Genomic DNA, 22,628 nt, shown 5'->3' with positions numbered 1-22,628 from the left:
AAGGTGAGCCACAGCTGCTGGTAGGTACTGATGCTCCCTTGCACAGAGTGACTGCAAGGGCAGAGGTGAGTGGTAGCACCCAGGCTAACAGTGAGGCACCGCTGTCAGAAGATACGAGACTTATTGTGGAAGGGAGCTGGGAAGAGTTGAGACAGGCTTAGCTGTCAGACCCTATGCTAAGAGGCTTGAAGGAGGTAGCTAGGGAGGTACCTGCTTCTCAAGGAAAAAAAGGAGTTTGTATACTGGAGCAAAGGGTCACTGTATAGCATGGATCCTTGAGGGAGGGCTAGAGTGCGAGGTAATACAGCAGTTGATAGTGCTTTGAGGCTCCCATCTGGTACTTCTAGGCATAGCCCATGGCATTCCTTTTGCAGGTCATATGGGCATAAAGCATACCAAGAGATATGTTATGCAGAACTTTTATTGGCCTGGGATTGCAAGGGATGTAACAGGGTACTGCAGGACCTATGAGCAGGGACAAAAAGTAGGCAAGGCAGGAGACAAGGTCAAAGCTCCTTTAATGTGTTTGACTGTAATTGAGGAGCCATTTCAGAGGGTCTGTATGAATATTGTGGGACCTCTGAGTATCCCAAGCTCCACCGAGAAGTATATCTTGGTAGTAGTAGATTATGCTACTTGATACCCTGAGACAGTGACTCTGTCCTCCATTGAGGCAGAGAATGTGGCAAATGCTTTGTTAGAGATTTCAACAGGATAGGTTTTCCTAAGGGAAATACTGACTGTCACAGGTGCCAATTTTGCGTCAGACCTGCTGGTTTGTCTGTGGAAGCACTGTGTGGTGAAGCACCTAAAGACCATCCTCTACCATCCCCAGATTAATGGTTTTGTGTAGAGGTTAAACTCTACACTGAAGACCATGCTACAGGCATTTGCAGACCAGTTTGAGAGAGTGGGACAAATATTTGCCACATCTGCTGTTTGCTTACAGAGAGATACCCCAGGAATCCACAAGTTTTTTAGCCTTTGAGTTGCTGTAGGGGCATAGGGTGAGGGGACCTTTAGATTTGATTAGTGATAAGTGGGAGGGTGTGTGAGAATCCCACAAGGAGTCTGTTGTGGCATATGTCCTATACCTCAGGACAAGTCTCAGGGAGCTCATGGGCTTGGCCCAGGAGAATCTGTCAGGAGCCCAACAGCAGAAAAAGGTCTGGTATGACAGGAATGCCAGAGAGTATGTTGTGGGTCATCACATGATGATTCTCATTCCTGTCTGACACAGTAACCTGCAGGCAGCTTGGGAGGGACCCTTCAAAGTAATACGGAGGGTCAATGATGTTAACTACATGGTAGAACTGCTAGGCAGGAGGCAGGGGCACATTTTACCATGTTAACATGATGAAACCTTACCATAATAGGGAGGCCCTGGTGCTGAGTATTTGCATAGGATAGTAGGAGGAGTCTGAGGGGGGATCTGGTGACTGATGTCCTCAGTGAGTCTCGGGCTGACACCTCCATGAAAAAGGTAGCAATGTCCCTGCAGCTATACCCTACCCAAGTTCGAGAAATCCGAGAAGTATCACAGGACTCTGGGGGCATGTTCACTGGGAAACCTGGGTGTACTCCCCTTGTGCAGCACCATGTAGATACAGAAACTCAAAGGCCTGTCAAGCAGGCCCCTTACATGGTGCCTGCGAGAGTCGGATAGAGTCTGATGGAGGAGATGCAGGAAATGTTGGAAGTGAGGATAATCCAGCAGTCCCTCGACCTCCCCAGTGGTGCTGGTAACAAAGAAAGATGGCAGTAACAGGTTCTGTGTGAACTACAGGAAACTAAATAGCCACACGGAGTCAGATGAAGCCTTAGAGCAGCTGGGTGGGGCTAAGTATCTGGCCACTGTTGATCTGACCAAGGGCTACTGGCAGGTGCCTTTGACTCCCACGGCTAGGGAGAGAGGGTCAGCTTTTGTGACTCCTTTCAAATTATATGAGATCACAAAGATATTCTTTGGGATGAAAAATGCTCCAGCGACGTTCTAGAGGCTCGTAGATCATATCCTAGCAGGAAATTATGCCCTTGCTTGCTTACCTGGCTGATATTACCATTTATAGCCATTCCTGATATGAGCACCTACAAAGGGCTGGGTTGATGATTAAGCCCAGTAAGTGTCAGGTGGGTATGGCAGAGGTTTCTTACCTGGGACATAGTGTGGGGAGTGATAAGAGTAGACCAGAACCTGCCAGAATGCAAGCCATTCAGGCATGGCCTGCCCCTGTTACTAAAAAGTAGGTAAGGGCATTCTTGGGGACAGTGGGGTACTATAGCAAGTTTATTCCCAGTTATAGTACTATGACTGCTCCCCTCACAGACCTGACCAAGAAAAACAGTCCAGACAAGGTAGTGTGGACCCCAGCCTGTGAGCAAGCATTCCAGAAGCTTAAAGGGACTTGGAGAGGACCCCCCCCCCCTGTGTCAGCCAGTCCAGATTGCAGTAAGGAGATGTTCATCGTGTTACACTGCTGCAGTCATTACACTTGGGTTATCCTGCTGTCAGGCGGTTCCCCAGTCGGCCTGAGTTCCAAGGTCTTGGTCTGGCGTCGGTTGCTGTCTCCTCCTCCTTGACGTCAGTGCGACAGGGGTATATAAGATGCAGCCGATGCCATTTTCTTTAGTCTTTCTTGCCGCGCGGTGCCCGAAGCAGAAGCAGTTTGCAAGTGCCGGTCGGTCAACTCCTGAGATTTTCATTCCAAATCCAGAACCGAAGTCTTCTACAAAGCTAAGTACCCCGTTGGGGAAACTTTTTATTGCCTCAGACCGATGTCAGTAAAAGTTAATAACGGTATTTCATGTGGGAAGCAAATACCGCATAAGGATTTCCACTCCTATTGTATTCCATGCCTAGGCCCAGACCACAACGTCACTGGTTGTCGGTTTTGTGCTAGGTTTAACAAGCGCACTATTAAATGTCGGTTTTATTTTGCCCGACATTATTTTGGCGGAAAATTCAATTACACCATGCCGTCGGAACTCCCGACGACAGGATTACATAAAAAGCACAAAGACAAGGACAGGCATCCGAGGCCCAAAACTGACGACGAGGCCTCTTCTAGGCAGTTCGCTGGTTCTCCGGTCTTCAGTGAGGTGCCTACGCAGCCCCTACACCGCTTCCACAGAACCACACACCACATCCGACTCCCATGTGGAGCTGGCTGGGCCTTTGGACGCTACATGTTTTTAGCCTACCGAAACTAACCCATCGGAGGGAACCGAAGTAGCTGAGCAATCCACAGCCTCAGAGGGTGCCTTCAGACCTACCCAGTTAACCATTAAACCCTCTACTAAGTCTAAGGCCCCCTTAAAAACAAAGAAACAGATACAGCATTCTCCAAGACAGGCTTCCATGCCTAAGAAACAAATGCTCAAAATGGCCGAAGACCTAATCACCCTGGTCAGGGGGTCCCATCCCCCTCCTGATAAAAGGCCCAGACAGGATGCAGACTATGAATCTTCCAACCAGGTGTCTATTTTTTCAGATTCATCCTCAGACCTAGGATATTCCTTACCCCCTTATGAGGATTCTGATGCTGAGGAATCAATTCCATCAGCCTCTCCGCTTGAGGACTACTCCTTTGGGGAGACCTTACATGCCATGAGGTAGCACTTCCATTGGGAAGGCCAGTATTACTCAGAATCCAAGAAAAGACTCAGAGACTTTCTTTTATTGCCTCAACACAGACCCCTTGCTATTCCACCAGTGTTAGATATTGTGGATGATGTCTACACTGAATCCAGCTTAAACCCTGACTCCTTACCTCCAGCCCCTCTTAAACCCGATAGATATTACAGAGTCCCTGACTCTCTCAAATTTCTGTATAAAAGCCCTGTTGCTGACCCTGAAACTATTTCTCAGGGACCCAAAGGGATTAAGGCCTCATCAGCAAAAAACCCAGTTCCCTCTGACAGAGATTCCAGAGCATTAGACAGATGGGGAAAGAAAGTATATAAGTCTGCAACCTTAGCAATGAGAGCCTTAAATTGCCAGTTTCACATGCTAAAATATCAGCAATTTTTGATGTCTCCATTAAAACAAAAAAATGCTTCTAGATTCAGATCCTCCTAATTTTAAAGAAATGCAGGATTTATTGCATGCAGCTGAACAAGTGGGAAAGCATACTTTGCAATGTGGTTTTTGATTCTTTAGAGGCCTCCTGTAGAACAGCAGTTACAGGCTCTGTCATTAGAAGGCATGCTTGGTTAAAAGAACATACGTTACCAGATCATGTTAAAGCAAAATTATTGGATGCACCTTTGCAGCAGGATGTGTTATTTGGAGTCAAGGCAGAAGAGGTATTAAAGAAAATGGAGGATAAAGCAAAATCTGTGCAAACTGTAAAGGATTTCTTACAGGTTCAGCCACCAAGATTTAGCAGAAATTGGCCAGCAAAGAATTGGTCATTTCCGGCTACAGACAGACCTCAAAGAGACAGATACAGACATCCGAGAGGTAGAGGTCAACCACAAGGTCCTTACAGGCCTCGACAATGGAGTGCACCAGACCAGAAAGAAGTGGAAGACAGGCCCCATATAAAAGGCAGCCTCAATGACTTCCCATTACAGCTGCCAAACAACTCTGTCTTGGCAGCCCCCTTGGGAGGAAAACTTGCACTTTTCTATCACAATTGGCATTGGATCACCAAAGACAAATGGGTTCTCAACATTGTATCTCATGGTTACAGGTTCCACTTTCACACTCTGCCAAGGTTAAAAGGAATGCCAAATCTGCCACCAAATCAATGGGCAGAGGCTCAAAAACAAATTCAGCACTCATGGAAATGAGAGCTATTCAAGTGGTACCACCACAAGAGCAAGGACAAGGATTTTATTCAAGCCTCTTTCTGGATCCCAGAAAGGACAAAGCCTGGAGGCCCATTCTGGCTCTTTCTTCTCTAAACACTGGATGTTCCGAAATTCAAAATGTTAACACTACAGCAGCTTCTTCCCATGCTGGGCAAGAAAGCTTGGCTCGTGACTTTGGACCTCAAGGAGGCATACCTGCATGTCCCTATCAGACAAAACTGCAGAAGATACCTAAGAGTCATAGCAGGTTCAATGCACTATCCGTTCTCTGCACTGCCCTTTGGCTTATCTACTGCGCCCAGGGTCTTTACAAAGTACCTGGCACCAGTAATTGCATTTTGCAGACAGAAAGGAATTCAAATTTATCCATACCTGGACGACTGCCTGATTCAAGCAGAGAGCAAGGACAATTTTCTGGAGCATCTGGCATTTGTAAAACAGTTAAGTTGCCTGGGGTACACAGTAAACGAAAAGAAATCAAAACTAGTGCCCTCACAAGAGGTAATATTCCTGGATGCCAGCTTGAACACAATGGCCCAGATGGCTTATCTCACGCCAGACAAGCAAGGACAACTGACTCAATACTTTGAATTGATGGCAACAAAAACCCAACTCCCTGCAAGAAAAATTCTGCAGGCCTTGGGTTACATGGCATCTTGCATACTACTAATTCCGTATGTCAGACTGCATATGAGGAAACTGCATTGGTACCTAAAGAGTGTATGGTCTCAACACTGTCAATGTTTGGAAACAGTTTTACCACTAATTCCTTGCCTTCAACAGGAGTTTCGATGGTGGGCTCAAGCTTGTCACCTCAACAAGGGACAGCCTTTTACTCAACCCACAGCCAGGCAAACACTGACAACAGATGCATCGGATTATGCCTGGGGAGCACACATGGCAGGAAAATGTATTCAGGGCAAGTGGCCTGCAGAACAAAGGCATCTTCACTTCAGTCAAAAAGAGATGTTAGCTGTACAGAATGCCCTTATAGCTTTCAAGGACATGCTGCATCCAGGACAACTATTACTAAAAACAGACAACACCACAGTTATGTGGTACATAAACAAGCAAGGGGGCACTCACTCCTACCCCCTCTGCAGACAAGCCATGACCTTGTGGAACACAGCTCTAAACTATCAAGTTCATCTTCAAGCACAATTCCTGCCAGGAGAGAAAAACACACTGGCAGACGACTTAAGCAGAAACATCATGGATCCCCACGAATGGGAATTGAATCCACAAATATTCAGAATGATAACACAAAAATGGTGGAGCCCGGACATAGATCTGTTTGCATCCCCAATGAACTGCCAGCTACAGAAATTCTGCACAAGGAGTTACCATCCACATGCATGGAAAGTGGATGCCCTCTCATTCAGCTGGAAAAACCTATAAGTATACGCTTTCCCTCCACTGCCTCTCCTTCCAAAGGTTCTCATAAAAGCCAGGCAAGAAGAGCCAGAGATGATCCTGATTGCTCCAGACTGGCCGCGCCAGCACTGGTATCCAATCTTAAAGAATTTAGCACAAGAACCACCCTGGATATTGCCTGAAATCCCACATCTGCTGACTCAGCACAACAATCAGATACTTCGCAGTCAGCTGAAGACCTTAAACCCAGCTGCATGGAAAATTCCTTAGTCAAGCAAGCAATGCCTGTCTCCAAAGCTGTTATGGATGTCATTCTGGAGGCCAGAAGGCCTAGTACCAGGAAAGCCTATTCAGATAAATGGAAGAGATTCTGTGCCTGGAACCAGGCTCACAGCCTTGACCCTCTTGTCCAAAACATTCCTCAGATTCTACAATATTTAACTGAGATGCTGGACAAAGGTCTCTTTTTTTTCATCCATCAAGATCTACGCCTCTGCCATCTTTGCTCATTACAACACGGATCCTCCAATTTTCTCTAATTCGTTGCTAAAACAGTACCTCAGAGGGGCTAAAAACATGAGACCGCCCCGTAGAGTACCTACTCCAACTTGGGACCTCAACTTTGTTTTGGAAAAATTAACTTTACCTCCCTTTGAGCCCGCTAACACAGCAGAATTAAAATATATTTCTTGGAAAACTGCTCTGCTGCTGGCAATAACATCAGCTCGAAGAGTTTCAGAATTACAGGCACTAATGGCAGGGAACCTTTCCTCATTTTCCACCAGGACAGGGTGTCCTTAAGAACTAACCCTACGTTTATGCAAAAGGTGGTTTTAAGTGTGGCTCTAAACCAAACTATTCACTTGCCAACCTTTTATCCAAAACCACAGAATAAGGGGGAGAGACTACTGCATTCTTTGGACATTCACAGGCAGTTACGCTTCTACTTGGACAAAACCAAAGCTTACAGAAAATCTGAGCAATTACTTGTAGCATATGCTGCAGGAGCACAGGGAAAAGCCATTTCAAAACAGACTATTTCAAAATGGATAGGACATTGCATACGTTTCTGCTACACACACCATGGGAAACCTATACCTAGCAGCATTAGATCTCACTCCACCAGGGCAACAGCCACTTCAGCTACCTACCTCAGAGGAGTGCCTACCAAGGACATTTTGGAAGCAGCAACATGGAGTTCTGTGCATACCTTCACCAAGCATTACCATCTGCCTTTATACTCTAAATCTAGAGCTGGCTTCACCTCTGCTGTGCTGCAGGGCCTTATAGCCATACCTAATGCCTTATAGAACCAGCCACCCTACCTCAGCTTTGGGATTCTACCCAAGTGTAATGACTGCAGCAGTGTAACATGATGAACATAGTACAGTTTTGTACCTACCATAAATGTAGATGCTCGAGTGTATACACTGCTGCAGTCCAGGTTACCCTCCCTCCATCTCCTCTTACTTTCTGGTACGCACCTATGTCTTCTACCCTTTACTACCTATGGGGAGTATTTGCTGGTAACTGAAAGTTGTTTGCTTTTCTTATGTATGTTTTATTAGCAATTTGAATTACCTACCTTTTTGTGGACACCTGACATCTGGGACAAGAAAAACTAAAGAAAATGGCGTCTGCTGCATCTTATATACCCCTGTCGCATTGACGTCAGGGAGGAGGCGACCGCAACCAATGCTGGACCAAGACTTTTTGGAACTCAGGCTGACTGGGGAACCGCCTGACAGCAGGATAACCCAAGTGTAATGACTGCAGTAGTGTATACACTCTAACATCTACATTTATGGTAGGTACAAAACTGTACTTTTATTGTGCAGGTGGATGCTTCGAACCATGGGGTAGGGGCTGAACTCAGCCAGGTTTCCTCAGAGAGAGAAGAGCACCCAGTGGTATATCTCAGCTGTAGACTCTAACCTAGGGAGGAATGCTATGCAGCAGTATAGAAAGAATGTTTAGCCATAGTATGGGCACTGCAGAAACTTCAACCCTATCTATATGGAAGAAAATTCACTATAGTTAGACCACAATCCTTTAACATGGCTACATCGAGCCAGCCATCAAAATGCGATGTTACTAAGGTAGAGCCTGGGGGTTGCAGGCATATGATACAACAGTGCAGTACCATAGTGGTGTTAGCAATGCCAGTACAGATGGGCTGTCAAGACAGGGTATGGGATAGTGTATTCCCAAGTATGATCATTCCTCTCAAGTAACGTTTCTCAAGGGGCACTTGAAAAACTAGCTTGAGTCTTCAAAGGGGTGAGAAATTTGACAATAGGAGGTACTGCCAGCCATACCAGGAAAAGTAAGTCAGTGGATGTGTAACATATGCCAGCACAGCTAGCAGGAATTTTGTAGAGAATTCTATGTCATTTGTATATTAAACTAATTTTGTACAGATGCTTGTGCTGAAAATGTATTTGTGAGGTTTGCTTGTGTAAAATACATCAACAGTGTGCCCTGCTGGAAGAAAAAGAAATGTACATGTATTATTGTAACTGAATTAAATGTATACATTGTAACAGCATATACTGGGAGAGAAAGGGTTAATCCACCTGACTTTGGAAAATATTCTTCAAATTAAATTAATTTATGGGTCAAGCCATAAAGATGTTATCCCACAGTTTTGAAGGGAATCAGACACAGTGTCTATGCTAGAGAATAAGTTGCATCTCCTGTAGGAAAAGTGGAATGGCTTTATGGTTTTATGACTTCCAGCAACTGCACCACATCTGAGCAATGCTCTATCTGTATATATTGTAGCACATAGGTTTTAAACCCTGGTAGCTTCTAGTAGTAGGGATAGTGCGGGAAACAGTCAGATAACCAGATGTATGTGATGTCATTCTGTACAGAAATGTTTTAATATTAGAGGAGACTGAAATCTCTGGAGCATTCTGTATTATGTCTTGGATCTGACGACATGGATCACTTCGCCCATCCTGCCTTGCTCTATTCATTAAGTAGGAACAGTAATTCTTTTAGTCAATCAAGAATAGCCAGTGAGACTAGCTAAGTACTGTTTTTCTGTAACTGTGTAAAACTTTCCATCAGTGTTGTTTTTAATACTCCTTTGACTGAAACTCTGGTATTTACTGTAAGTAGATATTTAGTATTTTCATGTTTTTTTAGTAATTATTATTAAATATATTTAAACTGTTCATTGTGGCTGATCATTTTTAGAAAATATTTAGGTTTTGAGAATATTTGCACATATTTATTTGGTGATAACTGTGGCCACTCCTGAAAGCCTGGCTGTTTGGTCAACATTACCATCTGTATTAATATTAATTTCTCTCAATATACTTGGATACCCTTTTACCAGCCTTATAGTAAGTGGCTGGTGGCAGTGAAACTACCTTATAATCTGGGCAGAAGGTGGCATAGCTAGAAAATCTGTGCCAACATTTCCGTGTGTGTGTGTGTGTGTGTGTGTGTGTGTGTGTGTGTGTGTGTGTGTGTGTGTGTGTGTGTGTGTGTGTGTGCGCGCGCGCGCGGGTGTGTGCTGTGTGTATGTGTGCATGCCCGTGCGTGTGTGTGTAAGCGCACGGGCAAATTCTCAGTGTGTGTGCATCAGCTACTTGGAGCAGGGACTTGAAGCACTGGTTTCACAGAGAAGAGGATGCTAGGGACTTGGCTTGGACACTCGCTGAGAATCTAACTCTACAGCTGTACTAGTGGGGAGTCTTATTGGGACCTGGAGGGAGAGTGGGGAGTCTTATTGGGACCTGGAGGGAGACAGACAGAGAAATCCAGACTGTGTGTGCTCTTAAGGGAAATTGTGATTGATGCAAGAGTGGTCTGTATCTAGAAATACTGAATGTACCCATTTGTATTCCAAGTGTACATCCCTCTCCAGTGTCTGTGGTGAGGATTCAGGCTCCTTGATTACTGGCTGAGAGTGGGGGACATCACAATCCCTTTGCTCTCGACAGGTTTGGTTTTTCCCTTCCTCTGGCTTCACCTTGTTCAACCACCATGGACATCAAACATTTAAGTCTAGATTTAAATCTGAAGGGTGTAGTGTGCTGAAATTAATAATAAGTCTGGTTTCCAAAGCTAATAATTTATTTTTATACGTCTCCCCATGTTGATAACTGGGTTTGGCTAATATGCTAAAAAACAAAGTGGAGTCTGAACCCCCATGATACATCCAAAGATGCAAGACAACCGGGCTATCCAATCTGCTGTGTCTAATGTCCCCCAAATGTTCAAGAATGTGTTTCTTACCCTGCCTCTTAGTTTGTCCAGTATACCATTTAACTGGAGAACATCTGCATCCTGTAATATAAATAACTCCACTAGAAAAACAATCAAACCTATGAATGGCTTTATAAACCCTGTTGTTGGTCTTTATGCCATCTAAATTCCTAATCTTTGGGCAAACATTGCATCTTGAACATGGGAAATAACCCAACTGGTTCCCACTGCTCCTTCTTTTGCTGCTATTAAGGAGTTCTTTCAAATTCAAAAATCTACTATATGAAAAAATCACTTTTTCCGGAAACACATTCCTAGTAGTGTCCCCTTGTGTCACAATAGGCCAGAATCTCCTTACCAAATTACTTTGTTTCAGAAAAGGGTGAGAACCTACTGGGTCTGGATATTTGGATGTTAATAATGACATTAGGAGTTTGTTAAACAAGGGTGTTAAGTTTGTACCCACAAATTTTCCTAGTTTAGCCGACCTATGTTTGGAAGTTAGTTGGTTTTACAGAAAACTGCATCTAAGAATGTTTTTTTCCATAATAAAATGCTTCGAGATAGTGCTGAAAAAATCAGAGGCAGCTATCTTATTTGAGGATTTGGATATTTCTGTTTTAGACAGTTCATTACTTGATGTTTCTTTGTATGCTAAAATTTTTTAAATCAATGAAAATCATTGTGGTGCCCTGAACGAGGGGGAGTGTGTTGACAGTTTTGATGTTGAGGGAGATTCTAGCGAAGCGTTTATTACTGGGTATGAAGAGTTAAAAGTTCCAAAGGTTCCTTTTGTCAGCTGTTTTATACTTCCCAAAAACACTACTGTTGTTAATGTTTTTGAAACAGTATTGTGTAAAGAAGTCCAACGTGAATATAATGTTTTTATGAAAAAACAAAAATGATTTAGTTTAAATGAGGAGGAGTTAGCGTTGCAAAGTTTGTAATGAGAATTTGGTTTTCACACAAGCGTACAAAGGGGGCAGCTGGGTTATTTTATCCAGGGACAAATACAACAAGATGGCTTATGATTTGTTGGATGATGCGAATGTCTGTTTGAAATTAGATCATGACCCAGCTGTTGAATTTAATTCCTTATTATTGGAATTGATGGAAAGGGGAGAGAGACTAGGTTTTTCCAGCACTAATGATATTAAGAAACTTTATGTTAAGAATCCAGGAAGTGCCAGATTCTTCACTATCCCCAAAATTCACAAAAATGTTATGGATCTCCCCAGGAAGACCAGTTGTATCTGGAGTGGGATCTTATCAATAAAATGTGGGAATTTTCTTAGACACTCAGTTGAAAGATTATACATCTCCGGTGGTTTCATATATTAGGAACAGCAAAGAATTTTATGATCTAGTAGGGGGCATGGCTTGGGAGGGGAATTTCTACTGGGTTTGTGTGGAAGTCAAGGCTCTGTACACCAGTATTAGTCACTCACTGGGAATGGAGGCGGTAGCTATGATGTTGGCTGAAGGCCCGAGAATTAATTTCATCTTATTATTGTTGGAATTTTGTCTAACACAATTGTTTCAGGTTTGAGGATCAAATATATTTGCAAAAAGGAGGCACTGCTATGGGTGCCTCCTTTGCTCCATCTTATGCCATTATTTTCATGAATTTTTTTGAACACTCATTTATTTATAATATGGAATTTTTTTTCCAACAAAGTGGTCATCTATAGGAGATATATAGATGACTTGATTTTTATATGTAAAGGGGAAGTGGGTGATTTTGAAAAGTCCATAGCAGATTTGGAAAAAGAACAGTTTTGGACTGTCATTTATTTTCTAGAGTCATAGGGATGTTATTCAATTCTTGGACTTGGAACTTTATGTAAGTTGTAATAGAACAGTTCGGTTTAGACCATATTTGAAAGAAACTGCTGCTAACAATTTTCTTTTAGCTTCAAGCATGCACCTCTCTCACCTTTTGCAATCTCTTCCATATGGGGAATGTAGACGTGCTTTTAATACTTAGAATTCGCTAAGGTGAGGGATAAATTATTATCCCGGGGTTATGAGATGGATTTATTGATTAAGACTGAAAAGAGAGTACTTGGCACCCATGGTGTTGGTAGAAGGTTTAGTACAAAAAAAGGGAAGGGAAGTTCGAGTTCACAAGGAAGGGGACGATGATTGAGAAGATGGGAGAATATTTTTTGTCAGTAGGTTCTCACCTTTTTCTGAAACATTAAGTAATTTGGTAATGAGATTCTGGCCCATTGTGACACAAGGGGACACTGCTAGGAATGTTTCTGGAAAAAGTGATTTTTTTTCATATAGTAGATTTTTGACTTTGAAAGAACTCCTTAATAGCAGCAAACGAAGGAGCAGTGGGAACCAGGTGGGTTGTTTCCTATGTTCAAGATGCAAAGTTTGTCCAAAGATTAGGAATTTAGATGGCATAAAGATCAATAACAGCATTTATAACGCCATGCATAGGTTTGATTGTTTTTCTAGTGGAGTTATTTATAATATAGGATGTGGATGTTCTCCAGTTAAATGGTATATTGGGCAAACTAAGAGGCAGGCTAAGAAATGCATTCTTGAACATTTGGGGGATATTAGACACAGCAGATTGGATAGCCCGGTTGCCTTGCATTTTTGGACGCATCATGGGGGTTCAGAGTCCACTTTTTTAGCATATTAGCCAAATTCAGTTATCAACATGAGGAGATGTATAAAAATAAATTATTAGCTTTGGAAACCATATTTATTATTAATTTCAACACTCTACACTTTTCAGGTTTAAATCTAGAGTTTAAATGTTCAACCACCATGGAACCTAAATCTGACTCTGGACCTCCTGTCTCACCAGATGGGTATGTCTCACCCAGATATAACAAACCTCAAGCTGACTGCTTGGCTTCTCTAGCTCCCTTAGTAGTCAGACAGTCTATTCTCTTATCACCTGTCTGAATATTTTATCTTCCCATAAACCCTCGACATATAAAACATATTCCAGTAAATGGAAAAAATTTATCCTTTGGGCACAGTAACACAATCTTGACCCCCCTTTCAGCTCCTGTAATCACATTTTATATTTCCTTGCACACCTTTCAAAATGGTACTAGTTCTTCAAATGTTAAAGCACACCTAGCATCAATTTCAAATTACCATACAGGTTTTAATGACACAACCATAGCTTCTCACAAACTAACTTCTTAAAAGGGACCCTTCTTCTAAGGCCTCCCTTTAAAGACCCTACTCCTCCCATGGTATTTAAATTTGATGCTGCAGTCTCTCACACAACCTCCTTTTGAACCAGCAGCTACATGTGACCTTAAATATTTTACATGGAAGACAATTTTCTTTGTTTCCATTACCTCCGCAAGAATTTCAGAGATTCAAGCATCATCTTCTAAACCTCCATACTTGGTTTTCCACAAAGACAGAGTGACCTTGCATATTAATCCATCCTTTTCTGCAAAAGGTGGTGTCAAAATCCAGTATCAATAGGGTCATCAATCTACCAGTGGTTTTTTTTTCCCCAAGTTTGCCAGCAAAGAAGAATATATCCTGCATTTACTGGATGTTCATAAACAATTGCAATTCTGTTTGCACAAAACAGAAAAAAAAATCAGGAAAGCTGACCAGCATTTTATTTCTTTCTCTGGACCAACCTTGGGAAGACCAGTTTGCAAAGTTACCTTATCAAAGTGGTTGACATATTGCATTTCCTATGTCTATACTAAATTGGTTATTTCTGTTGCACATCCCTTGAAAGTACACGCCACTAGATATATGGCTTTTTCCACAGTTTTTTAATCAAGAATGTCCATAGATGATACATGTCCAGCAACAACTTGAGCTACTCTCCAACTTTGTCACTCATTACAAGTTGGATCTGGTCTCCAGAGGTAGGGCATCATTTGGGTCTCTGGTGCTCAGCAATATCTTTCCTTGAGACCATCCTGGACACAGGTAGCTAGGGATGCTGTCCCACTTGTTGAGGACAGAATGAAGGTTGACAACATCAGATAAAGAAGTTATGTACTTACCATGACGTTTCATTTGTGTTGACGGTCTTCTTTCTTCCTCAACTCCCCCTCTCACCAATCCCCATTTTAAGGCTTCTGGAGGAATGACTGTTTACAAGGTCTCTGTATACTTATTTTTATATATTACTTCTGGATATGGCTTTGCCATGACTCTCTTAATCTTCCTACTTTAATGTTGTGCCAAACAAGATCTGAGGTAGTTTGGTAGGTGCATTATGGGTAAGGGAGAAGCTTGAGAGTTTTGGTGACTGCGACCTTTAGCAACGTCCGAGTCTGATCCAACAGATCTGATCTGAAACCACTTGTTGGGTAAGAGTGAAGATAGACGACAGAGATGGAACATTATAAGTGTATAACTTCTTTATCCACCTGGTGTCATAGTAAAAAAAAAAAAAGTAACCCTTTTCAGGCAGACAATAATTCAGTCTTGCAGTACCTATCAGTCCTCCTTAGGCAAGGACTTTCCTATTCCAGCATTAAGGTGCATGCATCTGCCATATCAGTTTGCCTGCACAGTGCCCCCCCAACATATTTTTTTTTCTAAAAGGGATGGTTCACTTGAGACCACCTAGAAGGAACCCTATTCCAGCATGGGATGTAAATTGAGGTAAAAATTTAACCTTGCTTACTTTTGAACCTACTGCCAGTGCTTCTCTAGAGGAGCTCACCTGGAAAACCACTTTTCTTATAGCTGTTAGTTCAGCTAGGAGAGTTTCTGAGCTACAAGCCTTTACATATAGAGCACATTTCACTATCTTTTACAGAGGTAGGGGCACTCAGAATAAACTCATATTGTATGCTTAAGGTAGTAGCAGAGCTTTCTTTATACCTGGCTATCCACTTATCAGTCTTCCCGAATCCATGGAGCAGGGCATAGCAAGTCCTCCACTCACTAGATGTGCACAAGCAGATCAGGTATTATCTAAACTGGGCAAAACCCCTAATAGAGCAGAGGGGTAAACAGGGCAGGCCTGCCTCCAAACAAACCATTTCAAATTGTATAGCAAAATGCATTAAGTTCTGTTACTCATACCATGGAAAATTTTACCTGAACTCATTAAAGCTGACTCCACCAGGTGTGGGACAGTTATCACTGCTTTCTTCAAAGGAATCCCTAAGTCCTTCTAAAGGTCAAGAAGGACAAAACAAAATTTTTTTTGGCCCAGGCAGCATTGGTTCCCTCTTCTCTTTCACATGGCCATCACAAATTACCTCGGAGGATGCACTTGCTCACACAGAACAAAGGCTCTTTAATTCGCCCCAGCCTATAGACTTTGAGCCCAATTCTCTGGGTGATAGTTTTAATTAATTTATTTATTTATTTGGCATTTGTTGACTGGGATAGTCCGACTGAGCTTGTATCCTTTTTCAGCGGAGGCCTGGGGGAAAAAGCTTCACAGTCACAAGTGATACAAGTAACAAATTTACAGTACAGGTTTAGCAGGTATAAAAGAAAAGTATTCTCAGTACAAGTTAAGCAAGTAAAAAGTTCAACATACATAGTAACATACAAAAAAATAAAAAAAAATAAACGAGTTTGTAAGATATCATTTGTTGGGTTGGTAAAGGTTATAGCAAACGAGGCTTGCCAGACTAAGATACATTAAGCATGAATAGCAGTTTGTACAGTTAAAGGATTCGCAGTTGTCTCTTGCACTGGCAGTATGAGGTTTAGGTAAAAGAGGCATTTCAGATAAGTAGACTGTATAGTGGAAGGTGAGTAGAACAAGGTGGGAGATAAAGATTCAGGGGCTGTGAATAGGATAAAGTTATATTAGGTCAAATAATTGAGGTAAGGAGAAAGTTAGATTAGGTAGAATAATTGTAGGGAGGGGAGGAAGTAAGAAAGTGGAGGAGGGAACTAAAAAAGTTGGAGGGGAAGAGAGGGAAGAGATTCAAGTAGAATTATTCCTTTTAGGACTGTTTTTGTGGACTCACTTAAGGTTTTACAAGAAGCTAGGAAACCAAATACATGGAAGTCACAGAATATTCTTTGCTTCTGTGAGTTGCTCAATGCTGGGCTGGAATTGTCCTCTATTAAAAAGTGCATTTATAAGTCATTTCTGCCTGCTTACATATAGATCCACTACTTTAATCTCAATTTGAGGTCAAACATTTTTCAGAAGGTATCCTAGAGAGTTAAGGTCCCAAGGAGAGTTATCCTTCCTCCTTGGGACCTTAACTGTGTTATGGAAAATGCACCTCCCTCTGTGACATCTGATGCTATCCATGAAACACTGCAGCAACAGCTTTTGACTGTGCAAGAAATAGGCAAGTTTTCTTTGCATCTTTGAGTTTTCTGGATGGACAAGCACACACAGTGTATGGTTACTGTGTGCAGATGGTGCTGTAAACCCTAACAAATAAATAGGAATAAGCATGCTCCCCAACATGGCTGCACTGTGTACGTTTATCCCTACAGACTGACAGTTTTTTTTATTAAGTACAAAAACAAAAAAAATGTTCTTTGAAATATATGCACAATCACTGAGCCCTGTTACTGCATTTGAGCATCCATATAGTTGTAAGCAGCAGAGAAAAATACACTTAAACACATGAGCATTCTATGGGGCTGTAAGGAATAGTGAGGAGACTTGTGCTTGTAGACAGTGGCACTGTAGGTACCAAATGTGGAGTATTAAAGCTTGCACCATAGGCATGAGTGAGTTAATGTGCAATTGTATATGATCATGGATTATGGTTCTGATATTTAGTAGATCTGTGGTTTTCATCATGCTGCACCAGTTCAGAAAACGGGCATCTAAGAAGGATTGAAAGGTGAGGGCTAGTTATACTGAGCAACCAAGCAAGGATCTCAGAAGTGATAAACAGAGAGGCTTGTACAGGATTTATGGATAGAGGTCTGAAAACATTGGAATCTTGTTTGTTGTGTTATTACGGAATGGTAATGGACAGTGTCTCGAAAGTTTAACAACCCCATCAACCTAGGTTCTTTGGGGCTCTTTAAAAAAATGCTGATTATAAAACTTTCGGGAAACTGACCAGATTTCTTGTATTCACTGTAAACACCATTTTGTACCATGTCTGAAAAGGGTCCATTGTACTTGACTTGGAAATTTGGTAACTGGTTAAGTACTACTAGCTTGACAGCAGTCGATTTGAGAAACAAATTTCACTAATTAAAATGCAGCTGAAATGTACATCACATTGACAGCATGTCATCTTGATTATAGAAGTTTGGTACTTATTGTTACTTTTTGTATTTTAACTAACAGGTTAAACCAAGGCCTGATGTAAGGGTAAGAATGCATTTCTGTTGCAGTAAAAAAGCAAGCTTTTCTTGTATTGTTATTTTTGCTTAGGCTTCTTGTTTTTACTGGTCTGTCTGCTTTTTCGTTGTTGACTTAATGAAAAAAGTTTAGATGGAAAACATGCAATATAAATGCATTTGCCATGAGAACAGCTTGGAGTGATCAGGCTTTTAGAAGCAAGGATCTCATAGTTTCTTCCAGAAGCTGCTCATTTTTTATGCCATTTGTCTGCAAAATGCCAGCTTTTTTGTGAACATTAATCCATAATTTGTTTCCAGAATTCCTCTTAATGCTGTATTGCATGATGAGTTGAAGAAACCCACACAAGTTGATTAGTTGCTTGAATGAAGGATTTGCAGATGAACATCTACACTAGTCTTATGCTCATGGAATTTGTATTTGCAGATGTTCAAGCTATCTGCATCTTTTTCAAATGTCTGATGTATACTAAACATGTTTGGGAAGGTGGAGCAAGTATAGATGGGGATAGGTAGAAGAATAAAGAAAGATAAGACAGCCGATCTGTATGCGCTGCATCCAACTTTGTACTAACTGGGTTGGCAGTGTGATATTAAGGATGAAGAGCAAGATGCCTTCCCACTCCTATTGATTATTACCTTTCAGGATGTTATGAAGGCCACATGAGCTCAACATAACATGGTGGCTCTCGTTCCTTATAAGATAGATGGTTATCCACTCTCATTCTCTCCATTTATTTACCATTGATAATGATTCAGTCTAATCTAGATACTATTATTTCTGGTTCTACATTGAAAAGAAATTCAACACCCAGACTTAGAGGTCTATCCCCTACACAAAATGTGGAGCTGTGGATGTATTTGGGAATTGTTTTTCATGTTCTCCACCTTGCCATGAGGGGTGGTGATCTACCTTCACTTCAGCCATAAGGCTCATCCATAAGGCTCATGATTTACCTTATGCTTATGGTCTCTTTGTAGAATGGAATTGTAGTCAAAATGTTTGAGATTTTATATGAGTATTTAGATTGAGCACTCCAGATAGTCGGGTAGCAGCTCAATCTCTGTTTGCTTCCCATATGCTTATACTCATCTACTATTTTGCCAATGTGGGCAGCATGTATAGTAATCACTGAGGAGGGGGCCTATCTACTGCAAATTACCTGATGTTCATCGTGCATACAGCTGCAGTCATTACAGATGGGTTATCCTACCGTCAGGCGGGTCCTCGGTCAGCTGAATTCCAAAGTCTAGGTCCGGCGTCGGTTGTCGTCGCTTCCTCCCTGACGTCAGTGTGGCAGGGGTATAAAAGAGGCAGCCGATGCCATCTTCTTCAGTCTTTCTTGCCGCGCGGTGCCCGAAGCAGAAGCAGTTCGCAAGTGCCAGTTGGCCAGCTCCTGAGATTTACGAAAATATTTCAGCCGAAGTCTTTTTGAAAGCTAAGTACCCCGTTGGGGAAACTTTTCTTGCCTCAGACCGATGTCAGACAAAGTTAATAATTGCATTTCATGTGGGAAGCAAATACCGCATAAGGATTTCCACTCTTTCTGTATACCTTGCTTAGGCCCAGACCACGACGTCTTGGCCTGCCGTTTTTGTGCTAGATTCAACAAGTGCACTATTAAGCACCGGGCGGAGTTCGCCCTTCACTATTTTGGTAAAAAATTTAATTATATTATGTCGTCTGGTACTCCGACTCCAGTTTTGAGTAAAAGACTCAAAGATAAGGACCGACATTCGAGGTCCGCACTGACTACTGACACCACGCTAAGGCCGACTACCAGTTCTCCGGTTCTCAGCGAGGCGCCTACGCAGCCCCTGAGTACCGATGACACAACATTACCGGTGTCTTCAGTACCCGAGGTCGCAGGCTCCTCGGTCCCCATTCCTACTGCAGATACCAACGCCACTCTTGGCGGGGAAACTCAGAGTTTAGACAGGCCTGCCATTTCTCAAGGTGTCTTCAGGCCTTCCTCCTTCTCTATTAAAGCTTTCACTAAATCTAAAGCAGCCATGAAAACCAAAAAACAGGGACCTCAGACCTCTCTCAAGGCCTCATGCCTAAAAAACAGATGCTCAAAATGGCTGAGGATTTGATTACTCTTATCAGGGGTTCTCAACCCCCCTCGGACAAAAGGCCCAGATTAGAGGAAGACTACCCTTCCTCAGATCAAGCCTCTGTTACCTCTGAACATTCTGAGGACCAGGACTATGTCTATTCTCCTTTTGAAGACTCTGATGCAGAGGAGTCTATTCCCTTGGTCCCCCCCCCCCTGAGGACTACCCTTTCGGGGAAACCCTACATACATTGAGGGAACACTTTCACTGGGAAGGCCAAGATTACTCAGATTCCAAGAAAAGGCTCAGGGATTTTCTCTTGCTCCCCCAGCATAGGCCCCTGGCTGTCCCTTCTGTTTTAGATATATTGGATGATGTGTACACAGAAGCCAGCCTTAATCCAAATTCTTTATCTCCAGCTCCTGTTAAACCAGACAGGTATTACTGGGTTCCTGATTCACACCAGTTCCTATACAAAAGCCATACTGCTGACCCAGAAACTATTTCACAGGGTCCCAAGGGAATTAAGGCCTCTACTGCTAAAAAAAACATTACCTTCAGAGAGAGATTCCAGAGCTTTAGAAAGGTGGGGGGAAAAGGTGTACACCTCGGCCACTTTAACCATGAGGGCATTAAACTGTCAGTTCCATATGTTAAAGTATCAACAGTTTTTGTTATCTCAGTTGAAAAGCAAAATGACACAACCAGAACAACCAGATTTAAAAGAGTTGCAGGATTTGTTGCATGGTGCAGAGCAAGTGGGTAAACATACCTTGCAGTGTGGTTTTGATGCTTTAGAGGCCTCATGTAGAGCTGCTGTTATGGGGTCTGTTATACGTAGACATGCTTGGCTCAAAGAGCAAGCCTTACCAGATCATGTCAAAGCTAAATTATTAGATGCACCTCTTCTTGGTGTTAAAGCTGAGGAGGTACTAAAGGAAATGGAGGAAAAAAGTGAAATCAATGCAAACAGTGAAAGATTTCCTGCAGGTACAACCGCCACGTTTCAGCAGAAACTGGCCTTCAAAAAATTGGTCCTTTCCAGCCACGGACAGACCTCAAAGGGGCAGATACAGACACCCAAGGGGTAGAGGGCAACCTCAAGGATCTTTCAGAGCCAGACAGTGGCAAGCACCAACCCCAAGAGGTGGAGAAGATAGATCACAGTCATTCAGAAAACAGACACAATGACTTCCCCCTTTACCTGCCAAGCAAAGCTTTAATGGCAGCACCTTTGGGTGGAAAACTGGCATTATTCTCAAAAATTGGCATATTGTTACAAAAGACAAATGGATTCTGGACATTATAGACAGAGGCTACAGGTTCCACTTTCACACCCTTCCAAACATGAGAGGCATGCCAAACCTGCCACAAAATCAAAGGGCAGAGGCACAAAAACAAATTTCAGCTCTCATGGACATGAAAGCGATTCAAGAGGTACCTGCAAAAGAACAAGGTCAAGGGTTTTATTCCAGACTATTCCTGGTACCAAGGAAAGACAAAGATTGGAGACCTATCTTAGACCTATGCATCCTAAACACATATTTACAGGTACCAAAATTCAAGATGCTCACATTACAGCAGCTACTTCCCATGCTGGGCAAGGAGTCTTGACTGGTAACACTGGACCTCAAGGAGGCATACCTGCATGTCCCTATCAGACAAGATTGCAGAAGATACCTCAGATTTCTTGCAGGTTCAACCCATTATCAATTCTCTACATTGCCCTTTGGCTTTGGCTTATCTACTGCGCCCAGAGTGTTTACGAAATGCCTGGCATCAGTAATCGCCTTCTGCAGACTTCAAGGAATACAAATATACCCATATCTGGACGACTGCCTGATCCAAGCGGACAGCAAGGACATACTTCTGAAACACCTGGCGTTTGTAATAAAAATGTTGAACTTTCTGGGATACACAGTCAACAAAAAGAAATCAAAACTAATACCCTCTCAACAAATAATTTTCCTGGGTGCCAGCTTGAATACAACCACCCAGATGGCCTACCTCACGCCAAACAAACAAGGGCAACTGTCTCAATACTTCAGCAAAATGGCAACCTTCACCAGGCTGACTGCAAGGAAAGTCCTGCAGGCTCTGGGATTCATGGCATCTTGCATCCTACTAATCCCATGTGCAAAGCTGCATATGAGGAAACTTCAATGGTACCTAAAAAACTTATGGTCTCAACACAGCCACAGCTTGAAACAATTATACCACTCATTCCATGCCTTCAAAAGGAATTTCTGTGGTGGGCTCAAGCATGCCAAAGAAACATAGGTCTCCCTTTCTGCGTACCTCAAGCAACTCAAATCATCACAACAGACGCCTCAGACTACGCCTGGGGGGCACACATGACAGATCAGTGCATTCAGGGAAAATGGTCCCAAAAAGAGAAGCACCTACACATCAACCAAAAGGAAATGCTAGCCGTGCAAAATGCTATTATGGCCTTCAAAGACCTACTACATCCAGGCCAGCTATTGATAAGGACAGACAACACCATAGTGATGTGGTACATAAACAAACAGGGGGGGGGGGACTCATTCATACCCCCTGTGCAGGCAAGCCATGACCCTATGGAACACAGCACTGGAATTGCAAATTCAACTACAGGCACAATTCCTGCCAGGGAAGGAAAACACACTGGCAGACAGCCTAAGCAGAAATATGACAGATCCACACGAATGGAAGTTGCATCCTCAAGTTTTCACAAAGATAACTCAGGCATGGGGATAGCCAGACATAGATCTCTTTGCTACCCACAGAAATTACCAATTGAAAAAATTTTGTTCAAGGACCTATCATCCACAGGCCTGGAAAGTGGACGCCCTTTCTTTCAATTGGACAACATTGACAGTCTATGCCTTTCCGCCTCTTCCTCTGCTGCCCAAAGTTCT

The 22,628-nt window shown here is 42.6% G+C and overlaps 1 protein-coding gene across 2 annotated transcripts in view; it reads left to right on the top strand.

Annotated features, from left to right (window-relative positions):
- MTMR1 (myotubularin related protein 1) overlaps window positions 1-22,628 on the top strand; it is a 1,550,898-nt gene that overhangs the window by 294,983 nt on the left and 1,233,287 nt on the right. Inside the window, exon 3 of one of the 2 annotated variants that reach the window (XM_044057166.1) lies at window positions 17,657-17,680. The exons of the other annotated variant lie outside the window; for it this stretch is intronic. Within the exon in view, the coding sequence (XP_043913101.1) occupies window positions 17,657-17,680 (24 nt within the window). The remainder of the gene's footprint in view (window positions 1-17,656; window positions 17,681-22,628) is intronic. 2 annotated transcript variants of the gene reach the window in all.

The sequence above is a fragment of the Protopterus annectens genome, chromosome 15.part0, assembly GCF_019279795.1.
Source record: "Protopterus annectens isolate FY-2018-M chromosome 15.part0, PAN1.0, whole genome shotgun sequence".
Classification (NCBI taxonomy): domain Eukaryota; kingdom Metazoa; phylum Chordata; order Ceratodontiformes; family Protopteridae; genus Protopterus; species Protopterus annectens.
This window is presented reverse-complemented; position numbering and strand designations above follow the sequence as displayed.